The 18483-nt window shown below is 43.7% G+C and overlaps 4 protein-coding genes across 5 annotated transcripts; 2 read left to right on the top strand and 2 right to left on the bottom strand.

Annotated features, from left to right (window-relative positions):
* The first annotated feature begins 1769 nt into the window (after positions 1–1769).
* LOC107380891 (gamma-crystallin M3) lies at positions 1770–2620 on the top strand. The gene is made up of 3 exons (XM_015952284.3): positions 1770–1781; positions 1892–2134; positions 2206–2620. Exons 1-3 carry the CDS (start codon positions 1770–1772, stop codon positions 2476–2478), a joined length of 528 nt encoding a protein of 175 aa, XP_015807770.2. The 3' UTR covers positions 2479–2620.
* A 3514-nt stretch (positions 2621–6134) lies between these two features.
* Positions 6135–7007, top strand: LOC107380935 (gamma-crystallin M2). Its single transcript, XM_015952359.3, has 3 exons — positions 6135–6267; positions 6357–6599; positions 6673–7007. The coding sequence occupies exons 1-3, from the start codon at positions 6259–6261 to the stop codon at positions 6940–6942; spliced, it is 522 nt and encodes a 173-aa protein (XP_015807845.1). The 5' UTR covers positions 6135–6258; the 3' UTR covers positions 6943–7007.
* Positions 7008–7161: 154 nt separating this feature from the next.
* Positions 7162–7999, bottom strand: LOC107380934 (gamma-crystallin M2). The gene is made up of 3 exons (XM_015952358.2): positions 7962–7999; positions 7635–7877; positions 7162–7477 (listed from the first exon to the last, which is right to left on the bottom strand). The coding sequence occupies exons 1-3, from the start codon at positions 7968–7970 to the stop codon at positions 7202–7204; spliced, it is 528 nt and encodes a 175-aa protein (XP_015807844.1). The 5' UTR covers positions 7971–7999; the 3' UTR covers positions 7162–7201.
* A 5351-nt stretch (positions 8000–13350) lies between these two features.
* LOC107380929 (protein boule-like) lies at positions 13351–16552 on the bottom strand. Of its 2 annotated transcripts, none has more exons than XM_015952351.3 (10): positions 16227–16552; positions 15570–15716; positions 15396–15487; positions 15268–15322; positions 15117–15192; positions 14886–15043; positions 14736–14804; positions 14497–14649; positions 14342–14413; positions 13351–14265 (listed from the first exon to the last, which is right to left on the bottom strand). In XM_015952351.3, the coding sequence occupies exons 1-10, from the start codon at positions 16248–16250 to the stop codon at positions 14227–14229; spliced, it is 885 nt and encodes a 294-aa protein (XP_015807837.1). In that variant the 5' UTR covers positions 16251–16552; the 3' UTR covers positions 13351–14226. The 2 variants fall into 2 exon arrangements, with proteins under 2 accessions (XP_015807837.1, XP_054598970.1); XM_054742995.2 differs by lacking the exon at positions 16227–16552 and adding an exon at positions 15812–15913.
* Between the last annotated feature and the right edge of the window lie 1931 nt (positions 16553–18483).

Genomic DNA, 18483 nt, shown 5'->3' with positions numbered 1-18483 from the left:
CGTAAAACCGGCAGTACTAGCCCACCACTAGCTAAGCAATAGTCTGATGTAGCGTAATGTTGAATGCTACGCTAACCATTTAGCTCCAATAAACAAAAGAGATATCCCTTTTTGTTCCTCTCTCCTCTTCCACAGTAAGCTGAAAGTTTACAGGCTAACATTTATTTGATGCAGGTAGAGTTAGCATTTAAGCTAGGTTAATGTGCTAACCAGGGGCGGCATTAGGCCCGGCTACTTGGGCTGAAGCCCCGGATGTTTCATGAAAAGCCCCGGATCTAAATCGCGGAAGTAACATGCAGTACCAAAGTCCAACAGAGAGGGAGCAGCTGGCAGTAGTTTGTATACAGCCTGCCTGAGCCTCCACCACTGAAGAAGAAGCCCTTCAGCAGCCGGCTTCTTCTACACTCTCTGCCTGAAACGCATGAGTGAAGATGGACATAAGGACGTTTTTAGACAAAAAGTACAACGACAGAACCCCAGCTTTGATGAGACTGGTGTTGACTCAGGTTGTGAGTCTTATTTGAAAATATTTGTTGCGCTGCTGGTTTGCCTAAAGTTAGCTTATCAGGTAAAGTTGATGGAGAAGGAAAATGAATATTTACTATCATCTCACACTAAACACTAACAGGAGCAATACTCTGCCCTGAAAATGCTTAATATGTAGCTTCAGATTAAAAATTATGTGGTACAAGACATATATGATGTTGACTAGTGCATGTCACGTGTGTGTGTGCGCGCGCGTGCGTGTGTGTGAGTGCGCGCGCGTGTATGTGTGCGTGTGTTAAGCCCCGGATGTTCTTCAGTCCTTAATCCGCCCCTGGTGCTAACCTGATTAATATGTATCGCCTCGTAGTGCATGCTGGGAACTGGGGCACATCCTTGTTGATTGACAGCTTCCTTTTGTAGATACGTAAATCTATTGCCAGGGGAGGGACTTAGGGGAAATATGATGAAAGATTTCAGTCAAATAGTCAGATTTAAACATTTTTATGTCACTTAAATTTTTTAAAACTATCTTGAATCAGCAATTAAGCCAAATAACTTAAAATGTAGTTTTAAAATGATTTTATTCCACTTCCAAACCAACCTTTGAAACGGTTAAATCCTGAGTTACCCGTGATTAAGCAGCTGAGCTTGTTTCCACCAGCTACAACCAGAGCTGATCACCACCAGAGTGAAGACTTCGTTAGAATCCGTCCGGTAACGTGAAGCAGGCTCAAAGATCTCAAAAAGCAACCCATCCAGCCTCGTTCCAAAGGAACTCAAACGCAACAACCTCAGAATCACTTCTGAAGCCCTGCAGGACTCATCGGGTTTAAGGTCAGAGGTCATGCTTCTGAACTTCCTGGAAGGTGTGTGTCTTCAGTGTATCAAAACGTTTTTTTACAACATCTACGAGGTTTGTCCTTTTCTCTTTTTATTAGATTAGCGATGCTAAAAAAGAACAAAACCTGTGACACGTGTGAACAATCTTCTGGAAGTTTAAAGCTCACATTAAAAATGTTTTTCTGCTCTTATTGTGAAGTTATTGTTTCTTATCTAGCGAGAATGAAATTACCGAAGCATCTGAGACCCTGGGGCTGAAACAGAAAAGGTGTTTTCCTCGTCAGCGTATATCTGCCTCCGCTCAGTTTAATCTTTCATGTACAGTAACGTGGGGATTTCCACGATGCGCTGACTCAGTCATTCGGTACAATAAAGAGGCTGATTCTTTTCATATCACATGATGCATAAAAGGCGACGCGCCAGAGCGAAAAACAACAGAAATCATGAGCGGAAAGGTGATGCACAGAGCAGATGTTTGCTGCACCTGCACAAGTCCTCTGCTGTTTGTGACTCTGACTCTGAGCGCTGTGATTAACCCAAACGCTACGTGACTTTTTCCCTCCAGATCATCTTCTTTGAGGAGAGAAACTTCCAGGGCCGCTCGTATGAGTGCGTCAGCGACTGCTCTGAGATCACCTCCCACCTGAGCCGGTGCAGTTCCTGCAGGGTGGAGAGCGGGACGTTTGTGGTTTATGACCAGCCCAACTACACGGGCCAGCAGTCCCTCCTGACCCGAGGAGAGTACCCCGAGTACCAGAATACCATCGGATTCAGGGGCTGCATCAAGTCCTGCCGCTTCGTCCCTGCGGTAAATATTCAACCGTTCTCACGACCTGAAAAGTCAAACGACTCTTATTTGTGTCTTTTGCCCTTGAGCAGCACCGGGGACCCTTTAGGATGAGGATCTACGAGAAGTCTAACTTTGAAGGGCGGATGCAGGAACTGACCGAGGACTGCGACTCCATCCAGGACAGCTACAACATGTCCGACCTGCAGTCCTGTGATGTGATGAACGGCCACTGGTTGATGTTCGAGCAGCCAAATTACAAGGGCAGGATGTTTTACCTGAGGCCAGGAGAGTACAGGAACCTCCGAGACGTCAGCGGCGACAACCTGAGGTTCAGATCAGTCAGACGCATCACTGACTCCTAAACCAGTTGGGATTGCTAATTAGCTGATCGGTTTATAATTCCGTTTTCCAAGTGAAGGCAAAACCAGAGGCCTTGTTTTGATCCTGAAACTGTGATTTGTACCTTTGTGCATCATTTGAATGTAAAGGCAGTTGGCCTGTGCAATTTACCTCGAATTTTGTGATGCGCTCAATAAATTTACCGCTTGCAAACTTGTGCACGGTGTTTCCTCCTCTGAATAAAAGAGACGTGGAGTTACTGAGAGATGCTGCAGTGTCTCCATCCAGCAAGCTGAAGGGGTAGAACGAATCAGATTCAGTAGATCTTTGTAGAATCGACTTGGAAAGCATCACTTTAATGAAATCCTCCATCCCTGGCAAGCGCAGGGCGATGGGCGACAGTGGGAGGAAAAACAGCAGAACAGGGACGGTGGTACTAACGAATAAGAGAACTCTCAGATTTCAGAATAATCAGCAGTTTGCCGACTTTGAAGCCCAGAAATCGGATTTTAACAGCTCGGTAATCTGTTCTCGGCCGACATAGAAGTCGCACCGACCAACTTCCAGACCGAGATGGTTTAAGTCCTGTTTAGCGACACGCTTAAGTCAGCATGACTCTGTAGCTGCTGCAGCTTCATCTCTCCTCTCCGAGACACTGACCAACAGTGTGGTCCAGATGTTCTCCATGTTCAGCAGCACAAACCTGTGGGAGCACCCGTTGTCTGTGATGAAGATGAACAGAACAGCTCCTTCCTCAGCTCAGAGCCCAACTCCACAGGTGCAGGTGTGTGGCTGGAACAGGTGAGCATCACAGTCAATCAGAGTGGAGCAGACTGATCTTGGACTATTTTGGTTTTATGCACTTTTTCTGCACACAAACATGAAAGTTAATAAGTGAGATGCTTCACTTTTATTTAAGAGAATTACCATTTTTAGGTTTTTGTTGTTGGCCTGTGAAAAAAGGTTTAACCAACTTTAGAACAGGAAGTGGAAAGACTACAGATAGAATAGAATAGAATAGAATAGAAAATCCCTTTATTGTCCCTCAGTGGTGCAGAGAAGATGTTCTTACATTTAATTAGAAACCATAGAATGTGAAATATCATGAATTATGAGATATCACCTTAATGGAACTTTGAGTAAATTTAACCAGAAGATCGGATCTTTTTATTGCAGGGATTGAGCAACACTTCGTATCAACTCCAAGAAAGAGAGAGAGTGAGGTTTAAAAGTTAAAAGATTTATTTCTAAACAAATTAAACAAGACTAACTTTAAACACTATGTGATGATGAACTAAGGTGGAGTAAGACTGAGGATGGTGTGTGTGTGAAATATGTTCAGAACCAGCAAATCCGGAGAAACGATTAGTTCTGATGGGAGTGAAATGGTGTTTCACTCTAAGCTTTGGTTGGAGATTATAACACACATTGAGAGGCCATCTGTCGGTCTACGTACCACAAGGGAAGTCCCCGGGTAGATCCAGAATGTCGGGGGTCCAGCTTGGACCCTCTTGGAACCGACGCCTGTAGATATGCAACGGTTGCCGACCCTTCCAGTCTTGAGTTACTCCCAGGTCATGACAGTTTATTGGCATCAGCGAGACCCTGAAGGGTCGTGATGGTTCAGCTTTTATTCTGAAGGAACCGTTGCAGCAGGTGGAACATGCAACAGATTTAATCCAGCTTGTCGTTAGGTTCTTTCGGCTTTAAGAGGAAAGTTACGGATTGGCCACTCCGATAACTTCTCAAGAACGCTTTGAACTCAAGTTAAGATAACGTGGGGCATAGTTTTACAATTTAGATGTTTTGATTTATGGTCGAACCAGAATTTGCCAACAAAAGGGGATTTACCATGCACCAACAAAACCACTCCTTGCGTCAGATCTGGAAGGTTCTGATTGGATCAGAAAAAGGGTTGTGTCATGTGATTTTTAACATTACGTGTGATCAGTCTAGTGTAAATATTTAAAGTTATATTACTTATTATATACTATCATAGGATTATAATATCAAGTAATTAATATTCTCATTTCACAGATTGATTGAACATTAGCTTCACATGATTATTTGGACTAACAGACATTATTTAATTATTATTTAATAAGAAAAGTTCTGTTTCTAAAACAGATCTTCTTTCTTCTTTCTTGTGCTGTCCGGGGAAGCAACAGTTTAGATAAGAGCACAGAGCATGAGTGGCCTTGGCCCATATCTTGTAGGTTAGGCTTGTGCCAGAAACTTATGGTTTTGCTTGGGCAGAGCAAATAGAGCAGGCCTTTAAGGTCAGAAATGGACAATTCATCACGCTACAGTGGGGAAACCTTGGTGTCACATCAGCAATAAGATTCATTACAGGAGCAGAAAAGGAGAGTAAAAACTAAGAATAAAGAGTAAACAACATGAAAACAGAAACACACACACACACACACATGTTTATATATATAAATAAACATATATATGTATATTACTTGATATTATATTCGCTGCCTATGACTTTGAACGTCAGTTGAGAGCGGTTGAGTCAGTCATGCAGACTGACCAATGAAGAGAGGACAAGTTAAGACCCTCTCCTCATTGGTCAGTCCACACGAGGTGTGTCAAAGGTTACCCTGAGCGGGTTACGTGATGTGTATATATATATATATATATATATATATACACACACATAAATATATGTATGTATATTGTATATATATATATATATATGTATGTATATTTTATATATATATATATATATATATATATATATATATATATATATATATATATATACACACTTACATATATGCATATATATATATGTATGTGTACATACGTATGCATACGATATGTATATATACATATATATGTATATAATATATATTATGTTCTGTTCTATTCTACTCTATTCTATTCTGTTCTAATGAGCTGAACTCAATAGGAATGTTTACTGTGTGAAGTTCCTTGAGACGACTCTTCTTGTGATTAGGCGCTATAGAAATAAATTTAATTTTATAGAATTTGACGCAATTTAAATAAAGTTAATCAATTAGAAATTTTACAAATTTTAAAGTACTTTATGGCATATTTATAACATATATGATGTTTACATCCAGATGCATTATCAGCAGTAGAGCAGCTCCACGGGCACAAAGCTGCAACGGGCAGCTGCACAGAAAATTATTTTCTAGAGCTTACCCAAAGAGAATGTGACAATATGGGGGATTTTAATCGAACAAAAGCCAAAACGAACAAGCTGGAGGCGATCAGAAACAAGCCGCTGGCATGAGCTGAATAACATTCTGTGAATTGTTAGTCTTATAAAGGCGGCTGAAGGCCGCCACGCACACAGATGGAAGCCATGTGCCGGCGTTCGCAGGATTTCAGATCATGTTGAAAATGTGATTTAGTCAGTTCCTTCCACACACAACGGGTTACGTCTTATCACAAACGGATAGTATTTACATATGAACGTATGTAGACCGGCGCTGAAAAATAAAGAATATTCAAGATCTGGAAAGTGACTTTTTGTTTCTTCCATCTGTTCCAAAGTGTACAGATGTTGTTATGAGCATCCAATCATCATGAATGTTGTTATTCAGCAGCAAATAAACTGAAGCACACACACACACACACACACACAAACACACACACACGCACGCACGCATGCACGCACGCACACACACACACACACACACACACACAGTGTATCAGTGTGAAAAAGCTGACGCGTCCACTCATTGTTCTGAATGACAAAGACACGGGTCATCTGGGGGTTATAAAGGCAGCCTGGAGCCCACAGTGTGGGACTAAAGTTAGCCGACAGGATGGGTAAGGTAAGGCTGCTTGGGTTTTTGTTCTTCTGGCTGGATCATTTAATCTGGAGTTTCTTGAGCGGTGTAGCATAACGTTCTTGTCTGTTCAGATCATTTTCTACGAGGACAGAAACTTTCAGGGGCGCTCCTACGAGTGCAGCAACGAGTGCTCCGACCTGCACTCCCACTTCAACCGTTGCAACTCCATCCGGGTGGACAATGGTGCCTGGATGGTCTACGAGAGGCCCAACTACACGGGGTACCAGTACTTCCTCAGGAAGGGTGACTATCCAGACTACCAGCGCTGGATGGGATTCAACGACTGTGTCCGGTCCTGCCGTGTCATCCCAATGGTGAGATCTGCTGGGTTTAAACCTTTTAGTAAAGTTTCATGGCTCAGGTTGACCACCTCCACGTTATCCACAGCACCAAGGCTCTCACAAAATGATGATCTACGAGCGCAACGAGTTCGGAGGCCAGAAGATGGAGCTGACCGACGACTGCCCCTCGCTGTACGAACGCTTCCACTTCAACGAAGTCAACTCCTGCAATGTGATGGACGGCCACTGGATTTTCTACGAGCATCCTCACTACAGGGGGCGCCAGTATCTGATGCGCCCTGGTGAATACAGGAGGTTTCATGAGTGGGGTGGGGTGAGTCCCAGAGTGGGATCGATCAAGCGCATCACCATGTGAGAGATCCGGTGTGCAGGTGGCCCTTATGTGAATTATTATAAATAAAGTCATCAAGTCTAAAGGAACACCGGTATGTGACCCATTTTTCCCTTTGTGTTGTTCGTTTGTAAAAGTGTTTTGTGAAGAAGAAAATTTTGGTACCAGACGAAAGATTTCTCTCTGGTTATTAGGAAAACTCGACCTTTTCATGGGAACAATAAAATAAGCACACACACACGGTTCAGGCCAAGCATCTTTATTAGGTTCATCAATGATTCGTCTAGTTAAAGTCGGTGATCCGCCTGAGAGAGCCTATCCTTGGACTGGCACCGCCCCAGTCGCTGTATCTTCGGTATTCTCCGGGTCTCAGGTAGTAGGTCCTCCCCCTGTAGTTAGGCTGGTCGTACAGCAGCCAGTGACCATCAACCACGTTGCACGAGTTAATGTCAGACATCCGCAGGCGGTCCTGGATGTTGGGGCAATCGTCACTGATCTCCTGCATCTGGCCGCCCATGTCGGAACGCTCATACAACCTAATTTTGTAGGAACCACGATGCTGTAGAGAGAAAAGCTGAGTCAGCTTTTGATCTTATGGAAGCATCCTGAAAGGTTAGACATTTATCCACCCATGGTTTATGTCATGTGGGTCGGATGGGACGAAGTCAACAATCTGCACCTCTACACACGGTACTCATCCTACACTAATACCTCACCATGGGAATCATGCGGCAGGAGCGAATGCAGTCATTGATGCCGATCGTGCGCTGGTTGTCCGAGTACTCCCCCCTGCGCAGGAAGTACTGGTGGCCCAGGTAGTGGGGTCTGTCGTACACCATGAAACAGCCGCTCTCCACTCGGATGGAGTTGCAACGGTTGAAGTAGGGGTGCAGGTCGGCACAGTCGCTCATGCACTCATGGTGCCGACCCTGGAAATTTCTGTCCTCATAGAAGATGATCTGCAAAGATGTTCCATCCTCTAAATTCCCATTTCCAAAGCAAGATTTTAATTTTGTATGTCAGTATTAAATATTTAAACTTACCTTTCCCATTTTTATTTTAGTAGAGGGCCAAACTGAGACTGAATAGGCGCTCTCTGCACCGAGGTCCTTTTATATAAAGTGGATGTGTGATGGCACAGCATAAAGTATTGTCATCCAAATAGACGTTACAACACAAATCTGGTTATGTATAGCAATGCATCGCTGTGTGATGAGTTACTGTTGTCTGCTTTTCACATGTTCATCACTATTGATTAAAACACAACGGTGTGCTGTTGACTCAAAGACAAAACTCACGGGATCAGCAAACCAACCCCGGGTCGTGATCTCACAACAACACAGCTGGTATACTCGATGGGTGGCCAACATCATCAGGACAAAAACCATATCTGATCATCAGCACCACTTAGGAATGACAGAAATACTCTCATATAAAGCAGCGTTGTTAGATGCAATAACCTTACGGGTATCGGGGTATCTATCGGGGTATTTCATGGGCAGAAACTTCACCTGGAACGAGGTCAAGTCAGGGCAGAACTTGCCTTTACCTGAATGAACTTTAAAAACGCGCCTTAAAATGCTTTTGAGATTTCATGGTGTGTGTCACAAAGAATGTCAAACGTGCTTGGAGCTGCAATCAGGAGCTTTCCGCCTTTCAGGAATTCTGAAGTCTGATTTTTTAGGAATCTGTAAAAGTGATAGTCTTACCCTGTATTCATGTAATGAAGATAATACCTCTTTTCTTTTGCTAAGCCTGTCCCCGTCCCATAGAGGCCCATAGGTTTTGAGTTGACTGCCATTCAGGTTTGGCCAATAGCATTAGAAATATTATGTACATCCACTTATGTACAGATGTCATTCACAGAGCGTGCGTGAGCGCTGAAAAACATAGACAGATGCAGAGCTGTCGACACGTCTTGTGGACAAAGACGTTTAAAACACACACACACACACACACACACACACACACACACACACACACACACACACACGCACACACACACACACACACACACACACACACAGTGGGGCAAAAAAGCATTTAGTCAGCCACCGATTGTGCAAGTTCTCCCACTTAAAATGATGACAGAGGTCAGTAATTTACATCATAGGTACACTTCAACTGTGAGAGACAGAATGTGAAAAAAAAATCCATGAATTCACATGGCAGGATTTTTAAAGAATTTATTTGTAAATCAGGGTGGAAAATAAGTATTTGGTCACTTCAAACAAGGAAAACCTCTGGCTCTCACAGACCTGTAACATCTTCTTTAAGAAGCTTTTCTGTCCTCCACTCGTTACCTGTATTAATGGCACCTGTTTGAACTCTGTATAAAAGACACCTGTCCACAGCCCCAAACAGTCAGACTCCAAACTCCAATATGGCCAAGACCAAAGAGCTTTCGAAGGACACCAAGAAAAGAATTGTAGACCTGCACCAGACTGGGAAGAGTGAATCTACTATAGGCAAGCAGCTTGGTGTGAAAAAATCAACTGTGTGAGCAATTATCAGAAAATGGAAGACATACAAGACCACTGATAATCTCCCTCGATCTGGGGCTCCGCGCAAGATCTCATCCAGTGGGGTCAAAATGATCATGAGAACGGTGAGCAAGAATCCCAGAACCACACGGGGGGACCTGGTGAATGACCTGCAGAGAGCTGGGACCACAGTAACAAAGGTCACCATCAGTAACACACTACAACGGCAGGGAACCAAATCCTGCAGTGCCAGACGTGTTCCGCTGCTGAAGCCAGTGCATGTCCAGGCCCGTCTGAAGTTTGCCAGAGAGCACATTGATGATACAGCAGAGGATTGGGAGAATGTCATGTGGTCAGATGAAACCAAAGTAGAACTTTTTGGTATAAACTCAACTTGTCATGTTGCATCCCAAGAACACCATAACTACTGTGAAGCATGGGGGTGGGAACATCATGCTTTGGGACTGTTTTTCTGCTAAGGGGACAGGACAACTGATCCGTGTTGAGGACAGAATGAATGGGGCCATGTATCGTGAGATTCTGAGCCAAAACCTTCTTCTGTCAGTGAGAGCTTTGAAGATGAAACGTGGCTGGGTCTTCCAACACGACAATGATCCCAAACACACCGCCCGGGCAACAAAAGAGTGGCTCCGTAAGAGGCATTTGAAAGTCCTGGAGTGGCCTAGCCAGTCTCCAGACCTCAACCCCATAGAAAATCTGTGGGGGGAGTTGAAAGTCCGTGTTGCTCGGCGACAGCCCCAAAACATCACTGCTCTCGAGAAGATCTGCATGGAGGAATGGGCCAAAATACCAGCTACTGTGTGTGCAAACCTGGTAAAGACCTATAGTAATCGTTTGACCTCTGTTATTGCCAACAAAGGTTATGTTACAAAGTATTGAGTAGAATTTTTGTTATTGACCAAATATTTATTTTCCACCCTGATTTACAAACAAATTCTTTAAAAATCCTGCCATGTGAATTCATGGATTTTTTTTCACATTCTGTCTCTCACAGTTGGAGTGTACCTATGATGTAAATTACTGACCTCTATCGTCATTTTAAATGGGAGAACTTGCACAATCAGTGGCTGACTAAATACTTTTTTGCCCCACTGTATGTATGAATAAACAGCACAATGGGACAATAATATTCCTAAAACCATGTGTTTTAGCTACGTTGGCCAGCTAGCGGTGCACGTTTGTAAATAGGAAGCTTTTAGCCGTAAACATGGAAGTGATGAGAACGGTTTAAGGCTAAAGTTCGCCAGATGGTGCCGTTGGATGAAAACAAACAAACAAAAATACGTCTGGGTTGAAACTTTAAGATCTTCTGAAAATAGTCACAGAGTTGTTGCGGCTGCATGGACCCGTTTGGACCCTCAGTTTCAGATTCTGTCAGCCGGACAGGACAGAAATGTTAAAGAACACACAACAAGTCAGAATAGTCATGAGTACCAACTCAACGTGATTCTAACTGGAAAGCCTCAACGACTTTGTCCCCAGCTAGTTGCTAACAGCTCGGTGAGGTTCAAATGTGGCTTTAGGTGAACTCAGAAAACACTTGAGTTAGCATGCTAGCGCTTAGACCAGCAATACTCAAATGGCGGCCTGCGAGCCCTCTCTTCGTGGCCCCCAAATCCCACGTGCACCACCCACCCCCGACGGCCGACCGGGAGGTGTAGGATAGATGGAGCTGAGGAAAATAATCCATGCATCGAGATGCGGGCATAAAAGATTCTGCACCATAGAGGAGCGGCCATAATCAATTATAGCGGAAAGAAGTTTTTTTATTTTAACGGCGGCACCAGCGCAGCATCCAGATCTGTCAGAGCGGTGTTCTCCACATTTACCGGGTAGGAAACTTTGATCCACCTTTATGTGGTACTGCAGGGCTGAGCGCCTGAGTTGCAACCTGAGACCGAACCCGAACCGAATCAGCCCGATCGGTTCTGTTGGATTTGGGCCGTGAATTTGAGCGGGTTGTCACGCAGCTCAATCAGAGAGTGAGAGAAAGAGCAAGAGAGAGAGGGGGGGGGGGGGGGGGGGGATTGTCTGCTCACACAAGAGAGAGGATCGGAGGACGCTCCTCCAAACACACATTATTATTTTCATAAGTTCATTATTGTTTCTCCTGGAAGCGCTCAGTCAGACCGAGTGCTGTGATGTCGGGAGGTCCGGTCTTGGGGAGGGAGCGGGCTGAGTGATGGCGGTTGCAGCGTAATCATCTGTCTCTTTTATTTAGGGACACGGAGAAGTTAAAAGGAGAGAAATACAAGATGGAAGTTCTTGTTCCACTTTATTCTTTTGTTTCATGATGATAAACTGATGTTAAATTCAGCTTAAAGAGAAGCTGGGAGGAAGCTTTGGTTCATTTTAAGTTACAGGAGATCTTGTCCCCTATCTGCTCCTCCAGAGACAGCATGGACATGAGGGTCACATGGTGAGGGTAGCAGTCACACAGCCGAGCTGGAGGGGGACAGGTGTTGTCCTTTATATTGCAAGCTTGTGTGTTCTGTGCATTACAGCCAGCGATCCAAACAGCAGCAGGACTCACCAGATCAGTCCTGCTGCTCATCAGCATCTTTTGTTATTATTTGTTTGATGTAAATGTGATGCCTTTCATATTTGATTGCCTTAAAGGCAAAAAGAAACATTTAGGTGGTATTTTTCCTTCGTGCAAGTTAAGGAACATCTATTCATTTCACATAATGTAAAATGGCCTGTATTTGATACAGAGCCTTCCAGAGTCCTGGAATGCTTCACAACACATTCATTCACTCACAAAGCTCTGCCATTCTGACATGCGGTCAGCTAGCAGTAATCCCAAAAACCCAACAAACTTCCAGAACCAGCAAGAAGAAAATACTGATGTCAACCTCGTGCAATGAGGGTAAGCGGACTTTCTACAAAAGCTAACGGTGCGTGAATTCATCAATGAAGCTTTTAATTTATGTATTCACCTTTGAATGACATTAGCATTCAGAACCAAATCCCCTCGTCAGTTAGCTTAACGTAACGGTCCAATTGGTTTAATTTACAACAACGTAGGTCTTCCACTCACGTTCGTACAAAATAAACATGTTTTACGACAAATGTCCAGAATAAAAATGTTTCACTGGCATATCACACAAACGTGATATATCTGAAAATGATGTCATCGTACTACGTTGCTGATTTTATTTAGCATGGTTGGCAGCTCTGTGGTTCAGTACTGATTTTATTTTTTCTTTATTTAACAAAAGTTTTATAAGAAACCACAAAATGTTCCTTTCTGCACTGCTGCTTTTATTTTGGGACAAATGTCCAGAAGGTAGAACACTTACAAGTATGTGACATCAGCACCAGGAAGGTCACCTTCTGAAGGTACAGGACATAATGTGCATTCCAGAACGTCAGAATGTTCTGTGCATGAACCCTTTAGACAAACAGGACCATGCTGTTCTATAAACCTCCACAAGAGGACACGACACTCGTGTTGCTGTTATTCTGATCTCTTTACTCATCAGTGCCAGCGACCTTCACTGACCCCAGCTACACAAAAACACCTTTCTGCTAATTATTATATCACCATCAGCTTTGTGAGCACACGCGTTTCGGTTGCCCTCTAGGGCGGGCTTGATTTTATGACTGATCTTTTTATTAACAGTAACATTTACTTATAATCACCTTGTACCTGTTGAGTGTATTTATACAACACACACGTGTGTGTGCATGACTTTCAGACGTTTTAGATGATCCTGATCGAGCTCTGTGGATTAAAAATAGCCTTTTGTGTATAAGTAACCCCGTTCATCATCACGAGTTGTTTACTGCTTCTAAAAATCACTCTAAAATTCCAGCATCGCCACTTGGAAAACGCTGCATTGAAGATCTTTCAGGTTTTTTTCATGCTTGAGAAAAAACGTCCATGAGTGAGTTTGAGGTTTCAGCCCAGAAATAAAACAGGAGCTCGGAGTTCAGAAAGATTTATTTCTCATTGAAGAACGACAAAAAGCCACAGAACCAAAAGACGTGGAACAATCTGACAACAGTAAAGAACAGCCGGCTCGGTGCACAAACATACACTTGTTTACAGTTACACACACACACACACACACATAGAGAATGTACACTACACACACACCAGGACTAAACTGCTCTGAAGTTAAATTTATGTGGAAACAAAGATTCTTTCACACAAAACAAGTAAATAGTTGAAACTCGAACTTTCCTTAAGTAATCCTAAAACTATTAAAGTGTTGACACGTGTTTATTTTGTAAACACCTGGAACATCTGTAAACAACAACAACCAGACCGAGCTAGGGCTCAGATGGAAAATAGAAAGGTACGTGCTAATGTGACGGAATATCAGCCGTTTGTCCACAGAGGATTTAAAACAGTCGTGTTTGTGTTTCAGAGACGGATAAAAGACAAAATCTGAAACGTTTCTCTAGATTATCATCTTTAAAATCCCAGATTAACTGGGTGGGAAGCCCCGCAACCACCGAGCATAAAAGATGTGATTAAATCTGACAGGAAGCACTTCCTGCCTCAAACGATAACTTTAAAACCAACAGTCACCTGGAAATGATCTTGTTTCCTGCAGCCGAAGGCGCTGAGATTATTCTAATCTCTGTTAATCCGACTGATGTTTGAGGGGTTGTGAATTTAAGGCACCTGTAGCATCCTTTTGTTTGAGGCGCCCCCCCCCACATCAGGCTGTCAGCGGGTTTAGTGATGGAGGCGTGGAACAGGTGGACTGCTGAGGGTGACGCGTGCCTCTTCAGGAGCAGGGAGGAGTGAGACGTGGTGACATCAGGTGGCTGCGTGGACTCAGACGCTTCGTTAGTGCCGGGGGACGATGGCAGAAGGAAACACCTGTTGCTATGGAGACAAAAGGTAAACAAATGAGACGTGAGACCTTTCAGGTGCTGCTTACAGCTCAGGAATGTTCCTTTACCATTCCTGGATCGCCTCGCTGAACATCTGGCGTCCTTCTGGAGTAACCATGAGGCCCCGCTGTGTCCACCACCTAGAGACGAGAGAACAACAAAGTCCAGGTGAAACAAACCAGATGTTTATATCTGACCGCCATGTCTTTAGAAGACTCTGGACCTCTGCTGGAGCGTCCTCCCACACAGGCCCAAAGGGCAGGAAGAGGGGTCCATCAGCGGGCTGGTACAGATACTCGGACGGCTGAGGGTACATCACTGCGCCAGGGGGCACAGGCACCTCCACGGTATTCCACGGATACGGATTTGGGAAATTCTGCAGGGAAGCAGAAAGAAGGTTTTAGGTGCACGGGGACGCGGACGACTGCGAATCAGTGAAAGCAGCGCTGGTTGTGAACGGACCTGGAAGTGGTGGTACTGCTGCTGGTGAACGTGCTGATGGGACGGAGGCAGCATCAGGTTAGGAGCCGGCTACAAACCAAAGCAAATCTGTGTTTCCTTACGTGGTTAGCTGCTTCGGACGCATCCTAGTGAAGGTGGTTTCGTACTCACGGGCCAGAACTGCACATCTGGGCTCACGTTGGCACAGTGGAAGTACGCCATCCCATTGTTGTAGGTGTAGGGGAAACCTGTGGAGGTGGACATGACGAACGTCCCACAGGATACCTGAGGCACGGCGGGTCCAAGCGGGGTCATGTGGGTTCTCCTGGCTGCAGACAAAGCCAACAGTTACAGAGTCCGTCTGACCCAGCGGCTCGTTCGCTTCGGTTGTTCCAGACTCACGTCTTCCTGAGCCCTGCGGCCTTTTTATAGCACGGGCGATGCGGAGGATCCTGTCTCTGCAACGGATCCCACTCCTCTGTAAGAAACAAGTCCAGTAAGTTTGGATAAATCACCACAAACCCAATCGTCTGCAGCAGAGCCGACCACTCACAAGGCTCAGGACTCTCATGGCGTCTTCAGCTGTCTCAAACGTAACAAACCCGTACCTGTTCAGAGAGGAGAGCGCTCAGGAAACAAGCGGATGACTGGAATTCTGTCAGAAACACCACAAACACACACCCTTTTGATATTCCTGACCGATGTGACACGATCTTCACCTCCTTCACTTCCCCGTACTGCGAGAAGACCCGTCGCAGGTCGCTTTCATCAACCTTGAAGCACAAATATCTGCATTTTTTACGGCGTTACTGTTTAAAACCACTTGTTTCTGTATAGGAGACGGAAAAACCTCACCTCATCACCGATCCGGCCGACGAAAATCCCGTTAGGAATGATGGTGCCAGGGGTGTGGGTGAGACAGCTGGGGGCGTTGGCAGGGTCTGCTGGGAGTAAGACATCCGGGAGAAAGGAGGTGCCTCTGCTGAGGTGGGAGGACAGCGGCTGCAAAAAGAAGTAAGAGGGGTTTAAGCTGCAACGGTTTGGAAAAATCAGAAAGACGAAAGAAAACAATCATTATTAACTCTTCAAAAGACAACCAGCATAAAAGGGTCTTTTCAAGGTCACCGGCGGTCAGGAAGCGTAAACATCAGTCAGCTGCAGCTAACCGCCAACAAAACTCCTGTTTCATCTTAGTTCGTCAGTCTCTCTTAACACAAAACAACCGAGTTCATATTTTAGAGTAAAAAAAAAAAACGGAAACTGTTGGTAAAACGTGTCTGAACCTGAAATTGTAGCTTATTTGTTAGCATCTTAGCACCGCAAACGGGTCAAACTTTTACATTTTATGCTTTTTTACGATCGAAAAAACAAAATAGAAGTCTAAAAAAATAATGTATAATTAAACTTGAATTATAAAATTGTTATTGACGAGACGAAATCCAAACGTAACCATTTGTCAACTTGCTCGATAGTTTCTTTGCCTCCTGTTAGCAAATAAATGACGGGACTCACCGTGCCTTGGTCTTCCCTCTGCATTGTGGCGTTAATCTGAGTAGTTTATGACTGAAGATGAATAATCTCTGCAGACTGCAGGAACTGAGATGAAACAGGACCGAGCGCTTTAGCGGTTCTACTTCGACGGTTGCTTCCAAGGTTACGGCTCTTCCCCTGACGTCAGTTGGCAAAATAAAACGTTGGAAGTATTTTTTTTCCACTGAAGAAGTTAAATAATATAAAATCCCAATGCAAATGCGATATAACTATAAATGCAATATTTTTTATGTTTAAAAATGTATTGAAGTTAGTTTGGCGAACTAAGCTAAGCTAACTAAGCTAAACGCAAAAGCGGAAATGTACTGCACTTTCTGTCCGCTGGAGGGCGCCAAATATTTCCGTTCAGCAAATCGAGTTTATTTAAACATTTTTTAGAATATTTCCACACAAAATGACACAAAGTGATACTTGTTTTGAAGCATTTTTTTAAATAATTAGTCTAAAAGTTGTTTTTTTAATGTTTTAGTAGAAAACAGCCGAGTTTTCTGGGTAATAATTTACTTTGTGATTGATTTTTAACGTACAAAGCTTTATCTCCATGCAGTCTCAGTGGAACACGGTAAGATTAATTTAATAAAAATTAAATGAACTGCGCAATAAATATTTAGAAGTAAAAGGAAGAGCAAATGTTAAAACGTGGGCAAAAATGAACATTATTGCAGTATAATTTCCTGCCACACAGTGGCGACATTTCACTGCAAATATGATAGTTTCTGTTTCCATGAAGTTTGAAATGTTTGTGGCTGAAATGACGATTTGTACCATCTAATTTCACCAATTAATGTTTGGAGCCACAAAAGATATCCAAATATTCATATATACTGATAAATCACTAATTTATGTTGAACATTAAAACAGTTGTTCAGTGCAAAACTCAAGCATTTAATGCAGAGCATCCTGCTGAGAACGACCCACTTGACAACTTGCAGTGCTGCGAAAATGCATTTGTCTCCTTACAGCTTTATCTTGTTTTTGCTTTTCTGCCTCACTTTATTCACATGTCACAAAAGTTTTAACTTTGATGCAAACACCCACTTCGGAATAACAATTAACATGAGGTGTTAATGGTGATTTTAAAAGCTTGTGTCTGCTTTGGATGTTTGTCTGATGGAGCTATAATTTGTCAGTGATTGCTGTCATTTACACACCCCCACCTTTCCCTTCTCCTCCCTTAGGCCACAACAAAGCCGCTGCACAACAAACAGTTCACAGGTAAAATAAACTATTTTTGTTATATTTTCATAAACCTGCATGTTTGAGTTTCTTTTTAACAGAAAATGCAACATGCCATGAGTGTTTCCCACCATCACCGCCCTCATCTGAGTAATGTGGGCAGCTCCATTACTTGTCACTCATCTACAGCCTTTTCTAATTACCGGGTGAATGTGCCAACGAGGTCTGGCTGTGCAAAATGAGAAGGGCATGTTTGATAATTACAGCCATTTACAGCTAAACATCCTTTTGTGTTCCCTGGTGATCATTAAGTGCAGCTTTGAGACGAACTTTTACATGATCCGAGTAAGAGAGAAGAATATCCGATCAGATGTCCCCTTGAGAAAATGTCCGTTTCACCTCGGCTGGTCAGTCTGCAGACAGTCGTGGAGACAGAGGTTGATGAAAACTGCACCATAACAGAAGGGTAGGACTCCAGCTCTGTAATTACTCTACAAATCTCTGATTTCCCTTCCTTCATCTATAGACTATTTATAGCTGCTGCATTCCTCCTGGAGAATGAAATGATCTCTTTGCGACAGCACAATGCCAGAAATAACAGGTTTGGACAAACATTTGCTGAGGCGTGGTGGGCTTGGCTGACCGTCGCTGAGTTCCACTGTGGTTTCAGCCTACTGTTCCCCCCCCAACCATTTATTCATCTGTTATTCTAAAAAGCAGCGGGTTTTCTGGGTGGGGGGGTGGGGGGGGTGGGGTTATGGTTCAACAAAAGAACCCAACTTTACCATGAAGCACAGAGACGTACACCAAAACACACCCCTGCAGGACAGCACCGAGCTTCCTCTTTACCCTTCATCTGTCATCATCACTCAACTCCACGGGTGACTATGGAGGTGTGTGTGTGTGTGTGTGTGTTTCTTATAGTTTTTTGTTTCAGAATAACTGTTTAATTAATTACAGATTCACTCAGATAAAGAAAATGAAGTTTATCTGTCATGAAATAGAATCCCCACTAAGAAATCACATTGTATGCAGCATAGAA

The sequence above is a fragment of the Nothobranchius furzeri genome, chromosome 14, assembly GCF_043380555.1.
Source record: "Nothobranchius furzeri strain GRZ-AD chromosome 14, NfurGRZ-RIMD1, whole genome shotgun sequence".
Taxonomy (NCBI): domain Eukaryota; kingdom Metazoa; phylum Chordata; class Actinopteri; order Cyprinodontiformes; family Nothobranchiidae; genus Nothobranchius; species Nothobranchius furzeri.
This window is presented reverse-complemented; position numbering and strand designations above follow the sequence as displayed.